At 37.3% G+C, this 25,771-nt stretch overlaps 1 protein-coding gene across 6 annotated transcripts in view; it reads left to right on the plus strand.

Annotated features, from left to right (window-relative positions):
* Positions 1-25,771, plus strand: part of LOC121639698 (phospholipid-transporting ATPase ABCA1-like) — a 165,289-nt gene that overhangs the window by 121,389 nt on the left and 18,129 nt on the right. For all 6 annotated transcript variants that reach the window (XM_041985132.1, XM_041985133.1, XM_041985127.1 and 3 more), the window contains 9 exons: positions 2,876-2,999; positions 5,962-6,091; positions 6,512-6,632; positions 11,778-11,840; positions 15,586-15,692; positions 18,972-19,113; positions 20,006-20,140; positions 23,869-23,972; positions 25,061-25,153. In XM_041985132.1, coding sequence (XP_041841066.1) covers positions 2,876-2,999; positions 5,962-6,091; positions 6,512-6,632; positions 11,778-11,840; positions 15,586-15,692; positions 18,972-19,113; positions 20,006-20,140; positions 23,869-23,972; positions 25,061-25,153 — 1,019 coding nt within the window. The remainder of the gene's footprint in view (positions 1-2,875; positions 3,000-5,961; positions 6,092-6,511; positions 6,633-11,777; positions 11,841-15,585; positions 15,693-18,971; positions 19,114-20,005; positions 20,141-23,868; positions 23,973-25,060; positions 25,154-25,771) is intronic.

Genomic DNA, 25,771 nt, shown 5'->3' on the forward strand with positions numbered 1-25,771 from the left:
GGAAAAGAGTGAGGAAGCAGAGCAGTACTTTTACAGAGTCTGTGCCCTAGTTTTTGTCTGGAAGCCAATGGGAGATTTTCTTCCCCTTTGGGCTGTCCAACTCCCCATGGACTGCATCAATCCCAGCCTGCCTTATAAGCTTGAAGCAGTGTTTGAGTCAATACTTCCACCACGTGCCACTCAGAGATAACCACAGGCGCGCACACAGATTTTCCAGGGATAGAAGTAAAGGTGTGGTATGGCTAAGCTTACCTCATGTAGCATGATTGGAGTGCTTTATGTCAAATACTGCAGGATTTATTGACTAGGTGTGTCCTTGATAAAAAAATGACAATATTAGAGTAAAAAAAAACCTCCTGAAATGTCTGATTGTGTTTCTACCAAACTCCAAAAAACATGTTCGCATAATCGCTCAGCCATATATTCCGTCTGCTTTGCTTGTGATCCCTGGCATTATGAATCTGGCATGCTGTGGGAATAAGTACAAGTAGCAATATAGGTCAGATAAGCACAGTGCACACTTTACTGCCTCAAAACTATTAGAAAAAGGTTTATAAGCATGCTACACGAACATTAGTAAAGGTTTTTCCACAGTTTGACCTTAAATTAAGTCTGGATTTTTTTTTATTTATTTATTCCCCGTCTTTTGCTAGAAAGATGAGCTTTCAGCCAAGGTCATAGATGGAGTTTATTTATTTGACTTCATCTCTGTGCAAGCTCAATGAAAGCAAGGAGAAGATGTGCCTTCAAAAATTCAATAGCAGAATGTGAATGCTTTTAAATATTTGTAGGAGGACAAAAATTTGTCAATGTCTATAAAGCATCTCCTCTTATTGGCTGTAACTGGAGATAGTATGACTCCATTTGAATTTTGGTGTAAAAAGAAGTTTTGAATGTATCTATTCTCCTTTAAGTAAGCCAATTGAAAATAAATGTAAAAATCTAGTTTAGTTGTACTCTGCTGATATGATGTAAAACACTAACTTCAACTACAGTCTGATTGCAGCTCTTTGTACAACACTCCCCAGTCTTCAACCAAATGTATAAATGGAGATAAAAGGAACGATGAATTATTGCTGAATATCTGAGGGTTTGCTTTGACACCATGATCAATGAGGCTTTTTCATCATGGCCTCATATCTGCCTGAGAGAAACTAAGCCAGTGACCACCACTCAAGAAAAAAGAGGAGAGTAATCTTGCATATACCCACTTTTGATCTTAAGCATTATGTGTGTTTTTTTTTTTTTTCCACCAAGAGAGAAAATTAAGTTAGTTTGCCTTCTTATTGACCTCTATACTCTTTTATGCTATACAATATAAAAAGATATATAAAAAAAGCAAGAAAAAACTTACACTTCTGATTGATCTCAAATTGTTTTGCTGCATCAATATTTCTTCTGATATACCCAGATCAGACTTACCAAAAGCATTTTTTCAGTTTGTCCAATGGAAAAAAAGTAGCTCTATCACCTATGTGATCAGATTTGCCATGTGGAATAAGTAGGGGAAGCAAATACACCAGTTTAGAGCAGCCTTCATTATAGCTGTAACATTAGAAGACCATTAGCTAAACAGGAAACCAGCAAGTTTGTAAAACAAGACAGAAGGAAAGCCCAGATTTATAACACGTATTAATGAAAGCAAAATGTTCCCCTATCTTTAACAAAGCAAATAAGCAAGAATAATAAAATGCTGAGCTGCTTTTAAAAACTTAGAAAATTTGCCTTACCAAAGTATTTCTAAATCTGGGTTTAATGTTTATTTCAAGGCTGGCAGACTCCTAAGGCTTCATGTACATATCATACGTGTTTATTGAAAACTCAGTCACAATTTCACTTCACTGTTACACATGTCCATGAATATATTTTGGAACAAAATTGGCCATCATCTGGAAATCTTTTTCATAGCTTCAATAAACTATACTTTCACCCCCACCCCATCTAATCTTTACGCGGGCTTGTCTCATAGCATGATGGATTAATTTATAGTCTCTCTCCATGTATGCAAGAGCTTTGAAGACTATGCTGCAATGAAGCAGTATGCATAATGCATGAATTTTCTTTTGAATGCTATGCCGCACTAAATGTTGTAATATTTTGTCCCTTTTGCCTTTTATTTCTTCTCAGCCTTGTTGTCCTCTCTCTGACTTACAGAACTTTCCTATTTGCTTTAGACTGTAACAAACTTGTTCAATTGTTTATTCTATAAATTCATTTTTGCTATTTCCTTTACCAGGTTGCCACTTAATTGTAGCTACAAGGAAGAAATTGAAGAAAAGTACAGTAAAATTTAGGGAGAATGGAAAGTGTTTGCCAGGAAAGAAAAGATTGAATTCTTTGTGAAATACTGAAAAATGTGCTTTCACTTAGTGCTTGTATTTTTGTTTTTGTATTGCATTATGAGAAGAAACAAGCAGATTCAGAGTGCTTCTGTCAAGGTTCCCTGGATGCTCCCTCTATCTCATTTATGATTTTAAGAATGAACATCTGTTTGCCTGAGCAGCGGCTCATCCATTTGTGTTTAAGCACACTTTACAGTATGTGTGCCTCCTCACAGATCACACAGTTTGCTGCCCAATGTTTGCTGGATTCCAGCATCAGGATGGCAGATGAACCTTGATGCATTGTGCTCCCTCAGTGTACCATTTGGAGCTCCACAACACAACAGTGCTCAGCGTGCAAATGGAGTGCAGGATGTTTTTTAATTATCATCGCTGTCTTCTAAACCTTTCGCTTCTCTGACCCTGCTGATTTAAGATGGATATTCAACATATTGGGTTTTAGCTGTATAATCCCCCAGTCAGGGCTTGAATATTTAAAACTTTTACCTGCTTCTTATGTGTTTGTATGTTTTTTTTTTTTTCCCTCTCAACAGAATATCACCCAGATCAATAACATAGTGAAGCAGGTGCTGCTGATATTCCCACATTTCTGTCTGGGCAGAGGGTTGATTGACATGGCCAAGAACCAGGCGATGGCAACACTCTTCAGCAATTTTGGTAAGATGTTCCACAGTTCTCACAGCAGGTAGAAAAAAAGGGCAAAATTAACTCTATACATGATTGTATTCTTAACTAAATATTGTATCTACATGATATTTACTCATAACCTAACAGAAATGAAAATATGACACTCAAAGATTTATTGTTGCTTTAGATGAATGCTTTGAATCTTTCAATCAGTAACAATATTAGAATTTCACATTGTGTGACACAAACTCTGATGGCATTCATTTCTTTAATTGGAATGAATAATTTGTTTTAAGCATTTTACCATCATTCCTATATAAACATGCAGTATGTAGGCTGGAGTGTTTAATTAAAGAGACACTCTTTACACTCAGTTACTCGCCAGAATGCAAAACCAATATGCAGTCACACTCCAGAACATGTAGTAATTATGTTGGTCTACAGCACACAACAAAGCAGTTTTACAATAAGGGCTTCAAAATTTAATAATTACTCCTCTTTATAGGTTTCATAATCCATACATGGCTTTATCTTATCATGCATTTAGTATAGTTTATACATTTTGTATTCTGTCACAAAACTGGTATAGTACAACAATAATATGCTTACAAAAACATTTACAAGGTGATACAAGTAGATGGAGCGGTGTTGTACTGTCATATTAGAGAACTGAGATCAAGCCACATGTAATCTAGTTTTATACAATAACTTTTTCTATTTCAGTTGTAGTCCAAAAGAGATTGGTATAAAGTTAAAAAATTGCTATGGAGTAAAATACCAAAATTACATGAGAATCTATTGGTAATGTTAACCTATACAAAATAATTCTATTAACCAAAGAGGGTATTTGTTTATACCCTTAAGGGGCTTTAAACTATTGCCCCCTGCAGGCAGCAAAAGAGAAATATGATTAATATGAGCAATTATCAAGTATTTCCTTAAACAAGCATCTAAGTCCTTTCATGGTAGAAGAAAAGAAGGGCTAAGTTTGACACTTAGATATGACAACCTGTGGCTGAACAGGGATGAAGGGGTCTTCATGAGGCAAAGAGACACATGAAAAAGGAGGAGAAGGCTTACCTGTTGAGAGATGGAGCAGGAAATAGTGGTTTGAGGAATTATTTGAGGCAGTGATGTGAAGCAGAGAGAGAAATGACTCATTAATTTAAGTCAGGTGTGTTGGAGCAGGGAAACATAGAAAACCTGCAGGACTATGGTCCTAATAGAACAGAATTGAGTTGCCCTGCTTCAGGGGCTTTAGGTTTAGCCTTACCCCTCCTTTACACCAGGTGCATGTGCACCACGTTACAGCTGCACCACGGTTTTGTTCCGACCTCCATAGCATGGCTATCTATGCCGGTAACGTGTCAGGTGTGGAGTGTCCGCGAGTGCAGTCCACCTAGCAGGATCCGCAAGATCACGAAATCAGGAGTGGAAAATCTTGTGATTCTCCACTTCCAGGATAAACTTCTCGTTGTCTATGGTGACAAAAGAAAAAGAAAAAAAAAGAAGGAAAAAAAACCCGTAATGTTTACATTGTTCAGCAGCGCAAATATGCACATGGGGCTTTTATTTTGAAAATACCAGAAGCTTTTACAATGCTCCCGTGTCTGATTTCCTGTCTGCCACTATCTGAACTGCGGAAATTGATGTATTCTGGGTTCGTGTAAATTTAGCGGAGCACCATGACATTGCGCTTCTGAGACGCTTCTGAGACTCTTTTGTTTCGTGCTGCAGTGCACCCAGTGGAAACCAAACCATTGACTGAAATGGCCACGAATAGTGACCTGCAGGTGTAGCTTGAAGCCCGGTCTTTAAAATACAGTAATAGCTCAAAGTTTCTTTTTTTAACCTTTGTTTAACCAGGAAGAACATCCCACTGAGATTAAAAATGTCTTTCACAAAGGAGTCCTGCTCCAAGATAGACAGCAGCAAATATCAAAAAAGGAAGTTGCAAAGTTACTGAGTTAAAACACACGAAAGACAATTCATAAGAGAAAATTCCAATCTCAATTCCTCTGAAACAGCACATGTTCATCCAAAACCTTTACCAAAGAGATACAGAATTAAACCATTTTTTTTTTTTAACGCCATAGTATTTTGTTTGAGTTGTACAGGAGAAAATATTTTGACCAGTCCCACACCTCCACTAAAGCTTTTCTTGTCACTGGTTAAATTTAGACAGGAAAGAGAGACAGAGGAGTTGAACTGCGGTTGTGGAGGCGGAGCCGGGGTTGAAGGGGCCATCAAGAGGCAAAGAGGCACATGAAAGAGGAAGAGGAGTCTTATCTGTGGAGAGATGGAGCAGGAAATAGTAGTTTGAGGAATCATTTGCTGCGGTGGTGGAGAGCAGGGAGAGAAAAGCAATCACAACTTAAAAGGGCTAGTGTGGAGAGGGGCTATTTACCAGAGAATGAGACTGAAAACGCATTCGTTTTTCTTGTCTCCTTACTCTCCCCCCTCAGGCTCAAGGGTTGTAGAGGCTGAGAGGAGGAGGAAAGATGGAGAAAGTGCACATTTGGAAATGTTAGTACAGAGGGTTGTAACTGTTTGACTTTTCGGTTCATTAGCCATTAAAGGCTTCAACATGAAAAAAATAAGGAAGGACGTCAACAATGTCCTCACATGTTATGGGTGATAGCAATTTTTTTTTATTCTCTCAAAGCTAAGTGACATTTTAAACTGCAACAATAAACATCTTACAGACACTTCAAAGAGCTGGCAAAATTAAGCAAAGATGCACATTTGGCTCTTCATGCAAGAAAACGTGCATGCTGTTAAATCTTGTTTTGACAAAGTTTCTACTAAATCATTCCCCGAGCTTCTTTACAAGGGCTGCCATGAAAAGATAAAGATCATAATAATAATATTGCATTTAATTATTTGTCTCCTTGTGCGCTTGTGTGGGTGCATTAAGTTATTACATTCTTATTATTTTTCTCTCCCCTGGCACTTTTTCTCCATTCTGCGGCCCTCCTACTCTCTTTATCAGGGGAAGACCGTTTCAAGAACCCACTAAGCTGGGAGATGGTGGGAAAAAACCTCTGCGCCATGTCCATCCAGGGGATTGTCATGTTTGCCTTTACAATTCTCATCCAGTATAAGTTCTTCTGCAAACCAAGGTAGAAGTGGCTGTTTCTTCCTGGTGCAGCTCTTTTCTGTTCTTTTAAACGTTTCATTCATTGTCATCCATTTTCCCCTTAAATAAGCCAATTCTCTCCAATCTTTGCAGTCTTAATTATAATAATCTTTATTTATTTCTTATAAAACATCTGCTTCACTGACTGTTTTTTATTATTTTATTTTTTTACTTTTACAAAAAACTGCCAGATTTTTTGTGTGTGTGCTTGTTTGTGTGGTGTACTCTAAAATTACGGTTGCCATAGAAACTAATGTCCATGGCTTCAGCTATTTATGAAAATTACAGGGAATCTTTTATTGAGCTTAAGCTTTGACTGCAATAATTTCTCAATTGAGTTTGTTAATTTTAATGAGAGAAGTTTCTAACGCCATGTTTTATTTATTTATTTTTTCTCTACCAGACTTGCTTCACCAAAGTCATCATCTAAAGAGAAAGAGGATATTGATGTTGCCCGTGAACGGGAGAGAGTGCATGAAGGCAGAGCTCAAAATGACTTATTGAGGATTTGTGACCTTACTAAGGTATGTTGCCTTGGTAGAAAATATCCCTTTAGCCTTTGGTTATTCAGTCTTTTCTTTCTTTCTGTGTCTCGGTAAATGATAAACCAACTAGAGAAAGCCCTTGAGGGCTCCAATCCTTATCCATACATGTTTATACATAGCATTCATTCTGTAAATAGTTGTGTATTGAACCATGACCTTCTGATTAGCATGAGACCCTGATGCCTCTAGACCCACAGCTGCCTATCCTTTCGTGAAATGTTAGATTGTATTTTAATATTTATAAAAAAATGTAATCAGAAGTACAACAAAAACAGCTTCTTCCCATTTGCAATCTGGAAGGGGAACTTTGTCCTATGAGCTCTTAGTATTCTCTTTCCATAAATCATTTACTATATCTTCTACGTTTACTTGTAAGCATGCTCACAGTTGTTGAATACTTTCATTTGACATTTTTACGACCCACATGTTTTTAATTCTGTTTCAACAAGTTTGATCTGTTTTTTTTACAAGGAGAAGACATTTAGTTCATCCATGCTTAAGGAAAAATGTGGATAGGGGAGTTTTTTATCTTTTTCTTATCCATGCACACCTGCATTAATTATCCCATCTGCAGGGTAAATAGGAAAGACAAGCAGCTAAAGTGCAGCTGTTCATATTCAGAACCTTTAGAACAGGGCATGAGAGACAAACCAAATTGCATTGTTTTAAGATGCAAAGGTATGTGCACGTAAACGACTCCTGCCCTCACCTTGTTGCAGTAGGTAAAGTCGTGTGCATGGTAGCAGTGTGTGTGTGTGTGTGTGTGTGTGTCTCAACAGTGGTAAGATTAACGTTTCCTCTACCAGCAGATGTTCTCTCCCTGTGGGCATTGTGGCAGCAGGAAGTGTCACGACAGCAGCCTGCTTTGCACCTCCAGTACCGACAGCTGGATGATCTAACAGCCTTTTGCGTCTTAGCACCTTTTTTTTTCACTCCTTTACTCCCTTGGTCTTCTCAGTCTCTCCATACTTAATCTTTCAGTTATTGCTCACTCACACAGTTGTGCACCACACTTTCCGGGGTAATTACTGAACAAGCACTGAGTGAAACAGTTGGAGGATTAATATATTACAAATCATCATGCAAGGTGAAACATTAGGGAGGTTTGTAGGAATGTTCTTTTTACAGGTAATATTTGTTGAGCTAACTTCATAACTTTACTTTTATTAAAAAGTGTTGTTCTTACTCTCAAATGTAAGTCGCTTTCGATAAAAGCGACTGCTAAATGACTGTAGAATAGAATAGAATAAAATATTTTTACAGCACAGAGATATACTAAATTGCCCATTGTAAAAAAAACAGTGCCAGATATGTTTGATTTGATTACACAGCTGCTGTTGACAAGCAGCTCAGCTCACCTTTATAGTTGACAGTATGTCTCTGAGATGAGAGACACCAGCCCATCACCACAGAAAACCAGCAGAGCATTGGCAGAAAGCATCAGGATTCTTCATGCAGTGCCCTCATTGACTCCCACAACAGCTGTGCCCCATCCATTTGGGAGAAGATAACAAATTGATCAATGAGTGCATGGCTTCAGTGGCCAAGCGCCACAGGCCAAACCCTGTCATAAATCTAAACATGCCTCTGAAGCGATCGACAGGCCATCAATCAGGTGTCAGATTCCTGCTCCTCCCTTTCCTTTTTGCTGCTATTCTGGAAAGGAGAGTTTTGCTTTGAACTCCACCAGCTAGCCTCCGCTTAGCTGCAGCATTAGCATTTGTATTGTAATCGATTGAGACTGTGATGGAAGTGGGTCGGTCTGTGAGCATTTTCTATGCCGGCTTCTGACAGTTTATTCTTCCAGGCACTTGTTAAATTGACAGTTTTAAAGAGCCTCATAACAGATGTTTTAATTTTACTCCATTGGCATGCTACAGAATATCTGATGGGAGAATTTGTACTTTTGGCCTTGAAAAGGTACAAATGGGGCTTGTTTAACAACCGTTTATTGAATGAACACAAGCATACTGCCTTTGTTTCCCTGTGCCCACATGCACTCTGTTTTTAGAGGTTATGGATGCAAATCATTCTCTTTTTTTCTTTTGATTTCCTTCATTTGTCTTTTAAATATATTGAGTGTGGTTTTTTTTCTATTGATGTTATTTTGTTTTATCTTTATATCAAAAGTTTTGATTGCCATCAGCACTGTTTGACAATGAATGAATGTTTAGGTGTCTGAGTAGGTTTCATATTTGTTTTTTGTTTTTAGCTATGTGAAAAACAGCAACATCATATGTCTCCTTTCCACAAACTGACACAGTTTAGTGAAGTCTTGATAAAATATCTGTGACATGTTTGGAGGAAAACAATAGATGGAGATTTGTCTTTCAGTAATTTCCACCTCTGTTTCAGCAGATTATATAGAGGCATGAAATAATAAGCTGAACCTTTCTCTTCTTTCTCTCTAAACAGCTTGAGCGTTCAAACAAAACACCAAACTAATGGATAAATACTTGAAGGACAAGTTTACTTCTGAATACTTACATTTTCCTTGTCTCTTGATCGACCATGGACAGTTGGAAGGTTGTGGATTCTTATTGAGACTTAGTTTCATCATGTATTGCACTGGTCCAAGTAGTTAAAACTTGCACACAAAGCTGGGAGCTGTTGGTTGGTTAATAACTCATTTTAAAATTCATGTCGTAATTTTTCCTCCACATATTGACCCTATAAACATTTGACTTCTCTGTCGCTCCATTTATAGTGTTTTAGTGGTTATTTTACCAATCTTTGTTCTTGTAATGGCACTTACTGGTGATGTGCTAGTATGTTTAGTGGTAAATCTTAAAAGGGAACAAATGGGAAATGAAGCAATGCCAAACAGAAGTCAGTTGTCACTGATGGGATTAAAAAAAAAAAAAAAAAAAAACTCCTCAAAGAACATTAACTGATTTATTACTAATGTTAAATGAATTTTACACTCATAAAATAAGTCTTTGAATAAACATTGGAAAAACATGAAAATAATTTACCTCTTTTTCATCACACATTTCTGTTATTCCAACTTAATGTACTTTTTAATGTACTTGTTAATCTAACTTAATGTCGGTTCAACTTATTTACTGCCATCGATTCAGTTTAATTTGTTTAAGTTGGTTCAATTTAATTCTTTTATTACTTTCACCTTGGATACAATGCAATAATTTTGTTCAAATCCAATTTTAGACTCTTGTAAATATATATTTGGAAAAAAAAAACTGTGTGAATGTCAAAGTGTATCTCCTAAAATATATAATTTTAAGCTGAAAGCTAGTGAATTTAAAACCAAAACTTTATTTAGGGCTTGCACAACTGCTGCCATCTCAGTTTCTCTCCTATCTCATCTGATTAGAATTACCCTTCTTATTGTGACAGCTGTGCCAGTACTGAAGTCAAAGGGGAATTATCCTTTAATTGCTTACTTTCATACATATATCTGCTGCTTTGATGTAGCTTTTGCACTAAAAATTATCACTGAAAGATGGTATATGTAACCCAGATTGATTTGCTTTAAGTGCAGCTGCCAGATGGTACTAAAAGACTGATGGATCTCTGCAACCCTGCTTTTATCAAGTGTCTTTGATTTGCCAACTGCAATAAATGTAGAGTCATTGTTTGTCAGCCTTCAAGTGGTTGTCTTAAATCTATTTTTGTGGGGAGCATTTTGAATACAGCTGCCCCGCTTTAATGGATTTACAGATTCTATACAATGAATGGATGCTTCATGGTGTGCAGCGTGCGATGACACTCTTTCTATGACTTATTTAGGTTTCATTATGATACCACACTGTAGTAACACACAGAGGCACACATAGAGCAATAATAGAGAACTATGTTTAAAAGTTTTAAATGAAAAACATCAAAATAACCAGTCTTTTATAGCTTCAAGGGGCACAATGTTGTCCTTGATTTTTGAATACTGAATGTCTTAACTGTCACACTCAGCAGCAGCAACAAAGGCCATGTCTTGTCTTTCATGCAAGAGGAAGACAACAGTGCTTTCAAGTGAGCTAGAAAACATATCAAACCCTTACATATTCTTAGATGTGGAAAAAAAAAACACCTCAAGCATTACATAGCTAATTTTGCTGTATGTTTGCTTGTATGCTGAGGTTTTAAGAAATCCTATTCGCTACAAGTCAAGGTTTCGGAGCTGCCTTTTGGTGAGATTTACTAAATAAGTGGGCTTGCGTACAAAAAATGTACATTAATGAGATTGGCCAGCACCGAGGCTGTGGATGCATGTGTGGGAGTTTCAAAATAAATGTAAACTAGCATTTCCAAAGATGCAGAATGATCTTTCCTGATTTCAGGTTCAGGAATAGCAGCCTTTTGCAGAAATTGGGGTGGATGTTGGTGTTGAGCTGTTATTTCATCATAAAGCTTATCAACAACTTAATAAGTGGTAAAGCAGGGTCACTTCTACTGTTTGTAGAGGGAATTACCAGCCTGTATGGTTTGTTTATTACCTGGACTTATCACCAGATTTGCATGACTTTGAGCTGCCTAAATTTTATTGAAATGGTCATTATTAAACTAAGTTATAGTTCATCTGCAAATCTGTATTCTCCCGTGGATTGCATCAACTTTAATTTTCCCTGCTTGGTTTGCATTGAGTTGAATGGTCTACTTTACAAAACCGACGGTATGTTTGCTTGTTTCACCAAGGTCACCACACTTTATCTTGAGATGACTAAATGTGCCTGAAGTAGTGTCTATACTAAAAATACTTTAAGCTTCTGAGTGCCGGTTGTTGGGACTGCTAAGGTGGTACTCAAAGTCAAGATGGATTATCTCATGAATACTGAATCACGAATACTTATTTTAATGTCCTCTACTTCTTTGTACTGTGCAAGTGTCTAACTTTTTTAATAGCTTTTCCCATCTGGCTCTCTCTGACTGCTGCAAATGATCCGTTCTTGTTAAAATTTGTTGCCTCCACTTTCACCATCTTTCCCTTCCTCCTCCTTCCTGCCACCTGCTTCTTCCATCTCACCTCCTCCCTGCTGCTCTGGTCTATCGCTCTGTATTTTTTCATGTCATCCACTCTGCTATGGTTCTCACCGTCTGCTCCCCACCCTTCCTTGCCTCCCGCCTTGTCTGGCTGGTTGGTTGATTCATTTTATTGTCTGTTCACTACAGGTATACCCTCAGAAGAGCACCCCTGCTGTGGACAGGCTATGTGTGGGCGTACCTGCAGCGGAGGTGAGCCAGATGCTGCTGGATCACACAAGCAAATTTTCAGAAAAAAACTTACACTTTTGCTTGTGCTGGAGGACTACTCTTGCTCTTACCTTAACCCCAACACATATTTAATTAGAAAGAATTTCAACATTTGTTGCATATAAAAATGGGCAAATTACGTAAATTATTAGAATGGACAGAAAAAGTGACTTCCAAAAGTTTCACCAGCCTGTAGAACTACTTGATAAGATATAGTTCTACCAATTACCTTCAGAAGTCACAATAAGTTAAATAAAGTCCACTTGTGAGCAGTCCTACTGTGATTATATATACACCTTTAATAAGACACCAGAGGCAGCACCCAACGTTCGAGGAAGTGACACCATAAAGACCAAGCAGTTCTCCACTTTTAAATTCATTATCACAAAATGGAAAGAATATTGTCCCACAACAAACTTACTACATAGGGCAGCCCATCAAAACTCTCCCCCACCATACAGAAGAATGTCTTCTGGTCAGAGAGGTTAAATTTGAACTTTCTGGCTCTTGAAGGAAAACTGTCTGGCTTAAACCCCACATTTCTCATTGCCTGAAGAATACCATCCCTACTATAAAGCATGGTGGTGGCAACATCATTTTGTAGGGATCATTTTCAACTGTGGGGACTGAAAAACTGGTCATAAATGAGGGGGTCAATAATAAATGATTCCAAATGCAAGGAAAATGCTTCAGATTTCTAGAGATTTGAGACAGGGATAGAGGCTCACACTCCAGCAGGCTAATAGGCCTCATTCACCAACCATTCATATGAAAAAATTTGTTCATAAGTCCCAAATACAAACTTTTTAGGATTTTTTGTGGCATTCACAAAAGTCTTCATACATGTAACATATATCTGAGCTTTGTTATTGTAAACTAAACAGCAAGATATTGCAAACATTATAATTTTCCTCAGAAAATAAAACTATTTTTCATTCATTACAAGTTACAGTCGACATCAGATTTAATGCAATGGTGTTTCCTAAAATCTTTGTAGCAACAGACTGAACACACAAGAGCATTATAAAGCATCCTCGCTTTATAAAGATCTGTTCCTTCAGCTGGAAGAAATATTCCTACATAAATATCCAAGTCACCAGTGACTGGATATTTAATGTGGTCTTTAATAATTATTTATTAGAACAGCCTCTTTTTTATTATAATGATCAGTTTTACTAGGCGACGGACGTTATGACCTGGTCGCCTGCTAAGTAAAACCACCGACCAACATTCAGACTTGCCTGCAGGATTTATTTACTCAGCTTCATGCACTCGCTCCATCGCTGTATCACTTCGTAAAAGGATGCCACAGCAGGTGGCATTTTGCTTTCTGCTTTACTTTAGGAGATGCAATATGTAAAGAGAGATGAAACATTATTCCACAGTGTAACACTTCCTCCTTTAGCCACTGCATCACAAGGATGTGCATCCTGATGCAATCACGAGAGCAGGCTGCTGTCCAATACCAGAAGTAATTGATTGCGCCTTTGCATATAAAGCTGCTTTTAAGTAATATGAAGCTTACTGTGTTCATTCACAACTATATTTTTCACTTTAAAAAATCAGCAGGTTTCAATGCACATCTTTATTACTAGTTTTTGTTTAGATTCATTCTTTTGGCATTGTGTTATTTATTTTTCCTTGTCTGTCTCACCTCTGTCTGCATCTGTCTGCACATGGCCTGATTGATCTTCTGTGTCCAGTTTTAGTGTGTTAACCTATGTAAAATAGATCCATCACGTTCTTTCATTTTATGGAGTGATTCGTATTCACCAATGTAAAAGGAAAGATACAAACAGTTTCACAGTGTACTAATATATTCATGCATCTGATGGAAGGTTTTTGTAAAAAAAAAATAATGATATTAATAATTAAGAACAACTTGAGAACAAATTTAAGATGTTTGTAAGGAGATGTTTGTTAATGATGCTAAGCGTACTACAAAAGCAATACCTAAGTGGTTTAAGGGGAAACTTTTCAATCTGCTGAATGGCCTGGTCAAAACTCAGACCTCATACCAACTGAGAAAAACTTGAAGATCTGTGATATAATTTACAAAATGTTAATGAATGAGAGCAAAGAGTAATTGTTTGGCTTTCAGTTTTCTTAAAGATCAGAGTCAGGAGCATTTGGATCGAATTTTTCTCCATCTAAGCCATATCAAAATATCCTCCCAACACTACTTAGAAAAGGAATCAGAAGGAGCAGTAATCTCCTTAACTTTTGTGACATATTATAATAAGGGTGTGCTAAAAAAAAAACTGCATGAACAGGCATTTCAGAGGATCAATTGAGAGTGTAAAGCAAAAGCATGTACTCGTAATCTGGAAAGGAAAACCAAATTAGACAAAAGCAACAAACAGAAATGGACCAACTGCCTGTGTAAGGGATCTTTTTATAACATGTTATACATTGCACGTGGCTTAAGCACCCTCTCACCCACACTGTACTGCTGGAAGCACGGTTTAAATGCAATCTAAAAAGCTGACAGTCATTCGTGCTCAATGAGCTTTCTGCTGGTATCCATCCTCCCTGCCAGTGTTTACTCAAAGCTCAATGTAAATGCCAGTGGAATATTGCGATTCACGGGGCTCTGCTGATCACACACTGCATTTCCATGCATTATTTACATCAAGCTTAGCCTTCCTCTATGCATTCACAATCACAGGTCCCAAACAAGCAGGGATCAATGAATGACAGAAATGAAATATTTATGCCAGAGTATCTAAGGAGGGTCATATAACTGAAGGCCTCCACAGAGACTACTTCCTGCCATGTGGAAGTTGTAAAATCAGCAGCATCAGAGGATGTTGTTTGTTGTAGCAATTTATAGAGGCAGAGACAAAGGCTTCTGAGACTGGTAAGGTTTTCAGGTGGAAGAGAAGACGTTTATCGACCACAGGGTCTGTGGATCAATTCCAAGCTTCCCTAGACTATATGCTGAAGTGTCTTTGGGCAAGACACTGAAGCGCTTGTTGCCTCTCATGTATCTATTGGGGTATGAATGTGTGTGATAGATATTAATTTGAAGTTGCTACCTAACTAAAAGAATAATGGTCTCCCACTGATATTTCATTGGACCATCTTTAGCTTTGATTACAGTGTGGCACTGTTTTGTTAAGCTAATTAACATAGCCCTAAGTTCTACTGTTGTTTTATCTTCAATATGATTTCACATATTATGATCATTCAGGATATTTTTTCCGACCTCATTTCTTCCTGGAAGACGATGTTCCCCACTATCCGTCCAGTTTTTAATAATGTGTTGGACAGTTTTAACCCAATTTTAGTAGTTTCTGTATCTTCTTAGATGTTTTTTCTGCTTGATGCATGTCAGTAAATTGATACTTCTTAGACTTAAACAGATTAACATCTTCCTTGTTTTTATCTTAAAAAACAGACTAACAATTTTTTAATCACTGTGGGATGTGTCATTCAGTATGGTTGTTTAAGAAATGACAAGATACTCATCAGTTTGGGTTAAATAACTTGCCAGCTGAAAGATAATTACCCATCCAGTAAATATCCAATACGGATTTGATTAGTTAAATCCAGGTGGTGACTTTTTTGTTTGGCCAGGCAGTATGGTTGTTAATATATAACAAAAAATAATACATACAAAGTATTTAAAATTCAGTCTACACAGTGTTTTGCTCTGTTTTCCAATGAGATTTAAATCTACAAAACACTGTTTTCCTAACGGATGCCTCCCCTTTGTCTACACTAGTGTTTCGGTTTGCTGGGGATCAATGGAGCTGGGAAAACCACCACATTCAAGATGCTGACAGGAGACATCCCCGTCTCCAGTGGAGAGGCCTTTCTAAATGGATACAGGTGAGTCGCTAACTCCCACTAGTGCACCAAGTAACTCATCTTAATTAGCCACCCAAGATGACTGCGCAGATGGAGAATCAAGTTTTAGTAGGTGTGTATCTCTCTCTCTCTCTCTCTCTCTCTCTCTCTCTCTCTCTCTCTCTCTCTCTATATATATATATATATATATATATATACCCCTATATAAATTAAACTTTGATATTCTGCATGTTAAAGTTTAATTTCCATAGTGTTGTCCCATGAAAAGACATAATAAAATATTAGCAAAAATGTGAAGGGTGTACTCACTTCTGTGAGATACTGTATACACACACACACACACACACATACATACATATATATATATATATATATATATATATATAGAGAGAGAGAGAGAGAGAGAGAGAGAGAGAGAGAGAGAGCTTCTACCCTGTCTCTGCTACATTGCTTTCTATTCTTTGTTTTTCTTGATTGTATCTCCCATACATTTTCTTTCTTCGTCTCTTGACAGTGAAAGTCTGAGCTCAATACTCCTACTCATTCTAGCACATATTTCATTCTTTTTGACACTCTTGTGCTGTACCTTGCTCTGTCTTCTGTTTTTCATTCTTTTTGTTGCCTCAGACTTACAAAATCAGTCATGAAGAATTGTTGCAGAGTACAGAAAAGTACCTTGACTCTAACCATATTAGAGTGAAGCACTTGAAAGAAAGTAAGCTTGCTGTTTCTTAGTTCTAGGAACAAACAACTGTGTTCCCATGCTTCGACGTGGATCACTAGAGCAGCTTATCTGAGTGTGGTTGATGTTGATGGCAGCATTTTATGTGCCACAAGAGTGGTTCATTTATGCATCTGGTAAATGACTTTGTGTTTAACAAAGAAAGAGAGTTAAATTAACAGGAGGGCTTACACAGCACTGATAACTCTGATTAATGTGGGTGAAAGTGATCAAAGAAAAAAAAATCTGAGACCTTAAGGGGAAGCAACTAAAAAGAGAGAAAAACAGATGTGTTTTCATCTCATTATGCTCTCTCTGTGTTTTGGCAAGAAGAATGATCGGCAGAAGAGAGAAAGCAGCAGTTCTTAAATGGATGTTTCTGCTCTCCTGGCGATTGTCTGTCTTATCTGTAATTTTGGGCTCACCGAGAAAAGCTTTTCATACCTGCATTCCACTTCTTTGTACTATCTGGTGTTACTGTCGTCCTGATAGTAATAGAAAAGCTTCCATGCTTACAGCAGGTGGCGGCTCATCGGCTGCTTTGTGTTGTATTCACCAAGTGAAAACTGCTTCTCCTTGCAGTGTTTTTTTTTTTTTTTTTTAAGTAAAGACTCATTAAATCTCAAACTTGGTGGATATGTTGCTGTGGACTCAAAAAAAAAAAAAAGCTGTAGTGAGTTTGAAGTCATTTAGCTTGGTAAAAAAGGTTTTCAGTTATGCTTTTACATCTGCTCACTGCCCGCCTTAGGCATTTAGGGCATGTTGGTGAAAAATTGTCATCATGCATCCTGTGACAAGTGATTTATCATGGTGCAGCAAATACTGCTGTAAAACAGCTCATCACATTCTTCTTGATTGTTGGTAGCTGGTCAAAGCCAGCAACTGCTTTAAGGCTAATACTAATTTACCTTTTATTATTGAAAAGCACCTTCACTTAGCAATAGATCTGCTCATCCAGCTTGTTTTTATTCATTTTTGTTCATTAGCTGTTACACAAATGTCTGTGCTGTTTATTGAAAGTGTTTGTACTATGGCATGGATGAATAGACCAGTTTTGTAAAATATTTTTGTAGCCTTTTAAGAGGAATTCAAACTAAAAGACTCAAATGCCATATTTACTCTGCTAAACATTTAAAAAGGCTTAAGCAGTTTTGGCAGTTGCAAACTGGTCCTACAAGCTTGGCTCACTTTTAGAAGTTTATCCTGTTTACTCACTGCTTTTTGTCAGGTCTCTACAAAGTTGCTGTGCTTAGCTTAGGTCCAAATTCTGGCTAGGTTAGGTCTAGAACTTGTACATAATTTTTCCTAAAGGCAAGTCCTTTGTAATCTTGGTGATATGTTCTAGGTAATCATTTTGTTTAATTGCTAATCTTCACTCAAACCTAGGATTCTGGGATTGTGAGCAAGATTGCTTTAGATTGTTACTGCATCCATCTGTACTTAGATCCTGTCTGCCAGACGCTGTAAAAAAATAAGAAAGGCTTCCATCGCAAAGTCTGAGTGTAGAAACAAAACTGTAATAATAAGGTGATGTTCAGTGCCTTTTTTCCTCAGAAGTTTGGCTGAATATTTTTCCTGATCTGTGGTGCAGTCAGATGTTTTCAGATGTGCAGAGAATCCATGTCTTACTGCTTTGACATACAGCATCAACTGTGAGAGCTTATATAGAGCAGATGTGTGCCTTCTTAATTGCGTCAAATGAATTCAGTGTGGAATATTTTAATTTAAATCAAGTTGTAAGAATATGTTGAAGGCTGCTGACAGTATGCAGCAAAGATTGCTTACTCACTAATACATTCAGCTGTTTCTCTAGTTTAATGACTTTCCCATCTTTACCTTTTGGTTTTTGTAAAGAAGAAAAAAAGATAAATAAATCTGTTTCTTCTTTATTTTTAATAGTTTTAAATATTAAATTAAATTAAAATGTATTAAAATAAATATGTATTTATTAATAAAAATATTGAATTAAAATATTTAGGGAGCCAAATATTATAAGTGTTACTGACCAATATATATATATATATATATATATATACATCGTGGGGAAAGGAATGAAATATCAGGAAAAAGGAACATGTGAAACTGGAGAAATACAAAGGACTCAAGGAAGAGTTGGAGAAAGCCTGGAAGGTGAAGGCAGCAGTAGTACCAGTGGTCATCGGTGCACTGCAGGCCATGTCCCCCATTCTAGAGAAGTGGCTCCAACCTGAAGAAGCATCAGACACCTCCATCCAGAAGAGTATAGTCCTAGGAACAGCTAAGATATTGCGTAGGACCCTTTAAGCACCCAGGACTCTGATAGAGGAGCTTGAGATGAACAGCCACCCAGCCTACCCAGGAGAGATGGGAGGTTGGGTCAGGGAAGAGTTTCTTATATATATATTAGAGCTGACAGAGTAAAAGCCTGTGTTAATTTTGACTGTTTTAAAATGCAGTCAAAATTTACTAAATGTTTGCTCTGCTTGCTGTTATTTTTTCTGATCTTCCAAAATAAAAATACTTTATTCCTCAAAATTTTTATTTTATACATGAATTGCATTCATTCTTTTATCATTTTTTTTTTTATGTCTCTTTCCCAGCATACGGACAGAAATGAGGGATGTTCACCAGAACATGGGCTATTGTCCTCAGTTTGATGCAATTGATGACCTGCTGAATGGACGTGAGCATCTGGAGTTCTATGCCCGGTTAAGAGGGGTACCTGAAAAAGAGGTTGCCATGGTAATCACTGCATTTTGTTCTTTAACATTCTTGTACATTGCTGTCAGTCTGAAGTGGCACTACTAGATAACCAAACTCATCAAATGCTACTTCTTTATTTTCTTTGTGAATGTGGTTTTTGTTGATTATTTATTGTTTGATTCTTTTTTTCCATTCAGCATTGAACCACTTGTTTATTAGAATGCATGTAGGGCAAACTGAAAAACATGTTGAAGGTAGATAACCTCGATGGGAGAAGCCATGCATAATGAAAAATGGCCAGTTGAAGAAAAGCAGCAGCTGCGGGTTATGGCTCTACATTATTCACAATGCCCAGTGGTGTGGCCTGCCCTAGGCGTCCTCCCTGCTCGCACCGCCTGCTTCTGCAACAGTAACATCAAAAGAGGAAGGGGCTGGCGGTGACCATAGGCCTCAGACCCGGTGCCAAGGCTTTGATGTCTTGCTGCAATGGAAAGGGACCCAGTTCTGTGCTGCTAGCATAACTCTAAATAGTGTTGTGGTCCATTGTTATATATATATATATTTAGAGGCTAGTGTTCATCTGAACTTAGTCCATGTGTTGTTCCCTTTTGCATAATCAGTAAATGCATCCATATATATGTATATGACAGACACATGCACAGTAAGTCCTGTAACACTGTAACACCTAAATACTTTTCTTTGGTAATGCTCCTGATAGCTGGGAGAACAAAGGCCCCCTGCAGCCAGTGATTAAGATCTAACAGTAATGCCAGCTGTCATGCATTGTCCTTGAAAAGCACATAGCCGAAAAATCGGCTGGAGAACAAAGTCAAAACATCATCTATCATGAGATCATAAGTCCAGTGCTGTGGCTTAAATGGTTTGAATACTTAAAAACCAGAAATGCCCACTTTTTATTTTCTCTTCAAAGGTGGCTGAGTGGGGGATCCAGAAGTTGGGCCTGGTCAAATATGCCAGCAAATCAGCAGGAACCTACAGCGGTGGGAACAAACGCAAACTTTCCACAGCGATAGCCCTGATCGGGTGTCCCCCGGTGATTTTTTTGGTGAGATTTAGCTTTATTAATATCTTGTACTTGATGAAAATGCAATATGATTTTAAACAAGATATAAGTGAGTAATACTTTTAAGTCAATATTGATGCTGAGCAGATTTAATTTCTCTTTGTACACTTACAGACGGTATTAGGGTGGTAGAGTACAAGAACTAAAAGTGATGTTGAAAACTAAACAAAAGGGGAGTTACTTTTCAGTAGTCACAAACTTGTTATGTTTTATCTTGATTTATTTATTGAAAAATAATAATCAGGTTCTATAGACAAATCCGACGGTTGTTTTTTGGGTTGCTGCATTTATGAGATGGCAACCTGGTATCTGCTGCCATCTGTAGACACTGACAGCAGAATAATTATCAGGACTGACGACGTTATTCAGTGGCCCACGGTTAGCGATAAAGATAATCTACCTGTCAATCTTGAACTTTATTCATTTATTTATTTATTTATGTGTGTTAGCTAGGCATTGGTTATGACAATAACCAAAACAGAGAAAAGACAAACGGAAAAAAGTCCATTCGACGTTGCTCCCCATCTGTACTGTAATATGTTACTGTACTAGATTGTTTAGTCATAGTTATTGCAGACTAATGATGCTAATAAATTCAATTGATTGTTGTAAATGCAGTAGCAACGTGGGACAGTTAGGAACAACTTGCCTGCACACAGTGAAACGGTGTGTGCATGTGTGTATTACTCTTAAGCATGTACAAGTGGTTAAACCAATTTCATAGGTGTCTTTTGAAATCTAGAATAAAATTATTTATGTGAACCGTGGGGAGAATAAAGTTACCAATGTGTCTGATTTAAGGGTCCAATGACAACATGATCACAGCATCATCCAAAGTGTAAACAGCAGAATGTGTCACGTTCTAACAATAAAACGTATCAAGCAAATTTCACGCTTTTACAATAATCTCTGAGGTTAGAACTACAGTCCAAATGTGTTTTTGCTTGTGTGGCAGGTCTATGCCTAGTAATATTTCACAAATCTCCCAAATGAGTAATTTACTCTCAGCAGCAGGGCAGCTTCTTGTCTTTTAGTTCATTAGCAATAACTAGCATAATAAAAAATGACTTGTTGCGCCATTTTAAGCCATGGAAACTTAGAATTTATTGTGGGATTGACAACTTTTCATCAAAACCTATCATGCTGTTGCTGTTGGGAATAAAATCTGTTCTGTTAATATTCTTCTGTCGAATGTCTCTGCTCACCCAGGGAATCTATGTAAACCGTGAATTAAAGGTCTGTGTTCTTGGCATTAAGTTCTTTACCACAACTGAAGTTTTCAATTGCTGTTAGAGCAACCAAGAAGCATGCAAGTTCTCCCAGATCGCCTTAACATTGTTAAGAAATAAGCAGAATCGAACAGAAAATCACCAGATTCTTTTCAGAATTACTTATGACAGACAAATAATTGCTACCATAAAAATGGCAGACGGCCTACTTCCACTTTTTGCTTGGATTAGTCTATAGGAGAATGAACTGTTTGCCCTTATTAAACTATGAATTTTTTATTAATCTGAATTTAAGACTCAAAGAAAGGCATTTTCTCAATGATGAAAAAATAATGAGGGTGTGGATCAGAATTTCCTTCACCACGTGCTTTCAGTTATAAGCAGCTTTAATGTGTGTTAGGTAGTTTTGCTGTGGTTTCATCAGGGATAAGTTTTAATTACTTTAGGTCATGCTTGGCTCCCACAATGGCATTTTTATTTATTTATTTTTTTATTTTAGCCCTCCCATGTTCCAGCCACTACATTGCATGACAGTAACTTTTTTCCAAGTTTAAATGTGAGCAAACATGAGTCATTTTAGATAAAAAAACTATGGTCCAAAAGTGCTTAAAATGATCAGATTTAGATGGACACATGCAAGTTTAAAAAGCAAAAGGAACTCTATTGTCAGTCTGGCTTGCACCGGGTACGTCGCTGCAAACTAAGCTAATGTTGTGCGTTTTGTTTTGCAACAAAATTATTGAACACTGCTGAGCAAAGCTATCTTAAGAGAGCAGTGAGGATGTCAGATAATTTGATAATTGATTTTTGGCTAGGTTCTGGATATTAGACCCTATCTAGTATTGTACAGAAAAAGATAGGGCAGTTTACAGACTTTGTACAACATCATTTGGCTTACTTTACAATCATGACAAGCCTGCACACTAGGACTGGGCGATTAATCGAATTTTAATCTCAATTACAATGAGTTTTCAACAATCATAAAAATGAAATGATCTGATTTTTTTGCTCCTTAGCAGTTTACTCTTGTGCTGTTTTTTAGTTGCAAATTGAGCCTTGCAATTGCAGTGCTCTGCTGCAGACTCCTCCCACAGCACCGACTGCTTTGGTTTTATTCAGTGCAAGTTAGACTGAAGAGTTGCGACTAAATGATCTTCCAGCTCCCAGAAACACAAAGAGATAACAAACATCATAAACAAACATAACTTTTTTTTCTCACCAAAGACCAGTGCTCAATTAACACAGTGAACAACCCAGGATTTAAGGAGTTCATCATCACTTAGGACAAATGGTATCACTGCCATCTTGTCACTCCCTGCCCTGTAAGATGAGTGTTGTTAGGGTGTTGTGAAAGATGTGGCTACACTTTAATGTTTCGCCACTGCTATGGACATGAGGTCAAGCCGCACCATAGAGCCGTATATAAATGTCACACTTCTGATAAAATTTTAATGCACACCTTTTCACAACTTTTTGCTAACCAGCAGACAAACATTGTCAGATGAAATAACACAAAAAATACTAAAACTTACAGACACATGTAAACTGTAACACATGTAAACTGCATTTACTGCTTCTTTACCATAACAAATGTATTACTTAGCTTAATTTGCAACATTTTATTAGCTTATACTTCTAATAACTTAAATGAACTAATGAATAATCCATAATAAAATACAAGTAATAGAATAATCTTTCCCAGCTGTGTCTGGATCGGTTTGTGGGCATTATTCCAAACTGCTTTATTTACTCACTGCAGCCATGTTAGGCTTCACTTTGAGTCAGCAGGATAATAGGCTGTTATTGTCTGAGTCAATTTGAGTATTATGTGGTAGCCCAGGGAGCCTGTGTGGCCTTAAGGCAGCGCCACATAGGGTTTGCACAGGCCAACACTGGGCATACTGACGGCAATACCCCATGGGATTTTTAGGATTCTGCTGGTGAGAGAAATGTGGAATGAAACCAGTTGGACTGAGCACTGTCACTCTCTAATCATCCATGAACAGATTAGCCCTAAGAAAAGAAAAAAAAAAAAAACAAGAAACAGCAGTGGGACTTGGTGTGCATGTTATGTTGCATTAGACTTTGCTTCAATATGTGTTATTATTATATGCACGTGTGGACACCCTTGTACTTAATGTCAGTGTGTTTTTACATTTCCATGTATTTGTTTCATATCAGCTATGCTGCCTATGCTTGGAACGGCTGTAATGCGTCTTGGCATATTCTGGATTTTAACTATCAAATGGAACACTGTTATTCCAAAAATATTCCCTCGTTCAGTGTGTTGATATTGAATTAAAAAGAAAATCCAATTACCTTTTTTGTAACACATTTGTATTCCATGTGCCAAACACAAGCACAATTAGATAATCCGTTAAAAGTGGATTTTCCCACTAAGAAATACACGTCTTTGCTGGACACTCCATTCACACAATGTACTGAGGTTGAAGTGAAAGAAAAATGTTTTATTTATTGCAGGATGAGCCAACCACTGGGATGGACCCCAAAGCCAGACGCTTCCTGTGGGACTGCATCCTGAGTGTCATCAAAGAAGGGCGCTCTGTCATTCTTACATCACACAGGTGCAAGATCACATTATCGTTTGATTCTTTTTTGATGGATTCACCCAGTCAAAATATTTTGACTCTTCACTGAGGAAAGCAGAGCCACCAGTTTGTCCATAAATGAACATGAGCCATAAATATTGTAATTATAATTGATTGGAGATACACTTGGTTAAGAGTTATTGTTTCCAGAGTGGCAGTTAATACTGGGTGCCAGAAACACACTGGCTGCTATAAAGCTTTCATGAAGCGTGAGGACATATTGACTGACTGGAGCTTTTTCTTTCTTCTTTGAGAAAAGAAACTGTCAATATCGGTGCAGGAGTCTTTTCATTATCCAACGCTTCCTGTAGCAAGCCTAAGTTTTCTAGTTTTCTTTTTTCTTTCTCAATTGCATTGACCACCAGCGTATAACAAAATTCAATTTGTAATCTTTGGGAGAAACTATGAGAACAAAGAAGATGACAATTTGCTTAATTGCCTATTTATTTTAACATTTTCCTGACTGAATCATTTGTACTCCTGGCAGTGCATATGAATAATCTGTTTCTTTTGGAATATTTTCTCCTCATTATGTGTGTTCCCTTCATGGAGAACTAAATGCATAAATTGTTGTCCAAGGCAGCAGGGCTGCCTCCAATTGTCCATGGCATGACCAGGTGGTTATGTTGGTAATGTGACTAATTCACCAGGTTTTACAAAGTCATAATCCTAATTACACAATCGCTCAGAAAAGCATAAAATGTTTTGCCTAAACTAAAGATGGCTTCTACTCTGCTTGAAAGAGGGAAAAGGGGCGCTCTCGTCTAATTATTACATTTATTTTCCATTTAATTCTATGTTAAATGCTAAAAGAGAATGACATGTTCTGTTGTATATGAAGTTCAAGACTTCATATACAAAAAGTTTATAAGCTATAAGTTTAAAAAAGGCTATATTTTATAAGCTTGAAAAATATGAACAATAACTCAAAGATCCTTCAAATATGCCATTATTTAAGATGACATTTTTTGGAAAGAAAAAAACTTATCAAAGCATGAAAAGTTATTGCTTGTTATTATTTCTTGTTCGTGCTGAAAAAAAATTCACCCCCTTTTTTTTCATAGTATGGAGGAATGTGAAGCACTATGCACTCGCATGGCCATCATGGTTAACGGTCGCTTCAAGTGTATTGGAAGCATCCAGCACCTGAAAAACAGGTAGGATTCTTTCTTTTATTATTAAGTACATGATGGATACCAAGAATTGGACAAAATAAGAAGAGATTCTTTGAAGTTAACTGAATTAAGATGAAAGATGTTTTCCACTGAGGTTTTCTGTGTATAAACTGTATGTATAAATATCATAATGTCCTCTGTATTGATGTTTTTCACAGAGGAAAAAACATTTTTTTAAGATTTATTGCTGCAGCAAAGAGCATAATTTCTCATTAGGTATGCCATTCAACTGAAACCTAAACAAACCCTAACATATTATTTTAAAAAACAGGTCAATACACTATTTTGTCATTTATTTTTTTTATTTTTTTCCTTACCCAACTTAAATTATATTGGGGTAATTCATTCCTTCATTCAAAAATGAAGGAAACTGGAACCACTTTTTCCAGGCCCCTGGCAGTTTACAAATGAGCTGACACAGCTAGCTCCCGCTCAAATGAAAGCTACAAGATCCTGACTCCTAAGGCGAGTGAGCTCCTGGGTATCTTTGCGGCTGACCAGCCCCTCACATGGCCCTGTTTCTGCAAAATCCAAGTTTCCACTCACTTCTTTTGTAATTTGCTAGCTTCTTACTTTATCTGGCCCTCCCGAAAAACAGAT

Source organism: Melanotaenia boesemani, chromosome 5 (genome assembly GCF_017639745.1).
Source record: "Melanotaenia boesemani isolate fMelBoe1 chromosome 5, fMelBoe1.pri, whole genome shotgun sequence".
NCBI classification, from domain to species: domain Eukaryota; kingdom Metazoa; phylum Chordata; class Actinopteri; order Atheriniformes; family Melanotaeniidae; genus Melanotaenia; species Melanotaenia boesemani.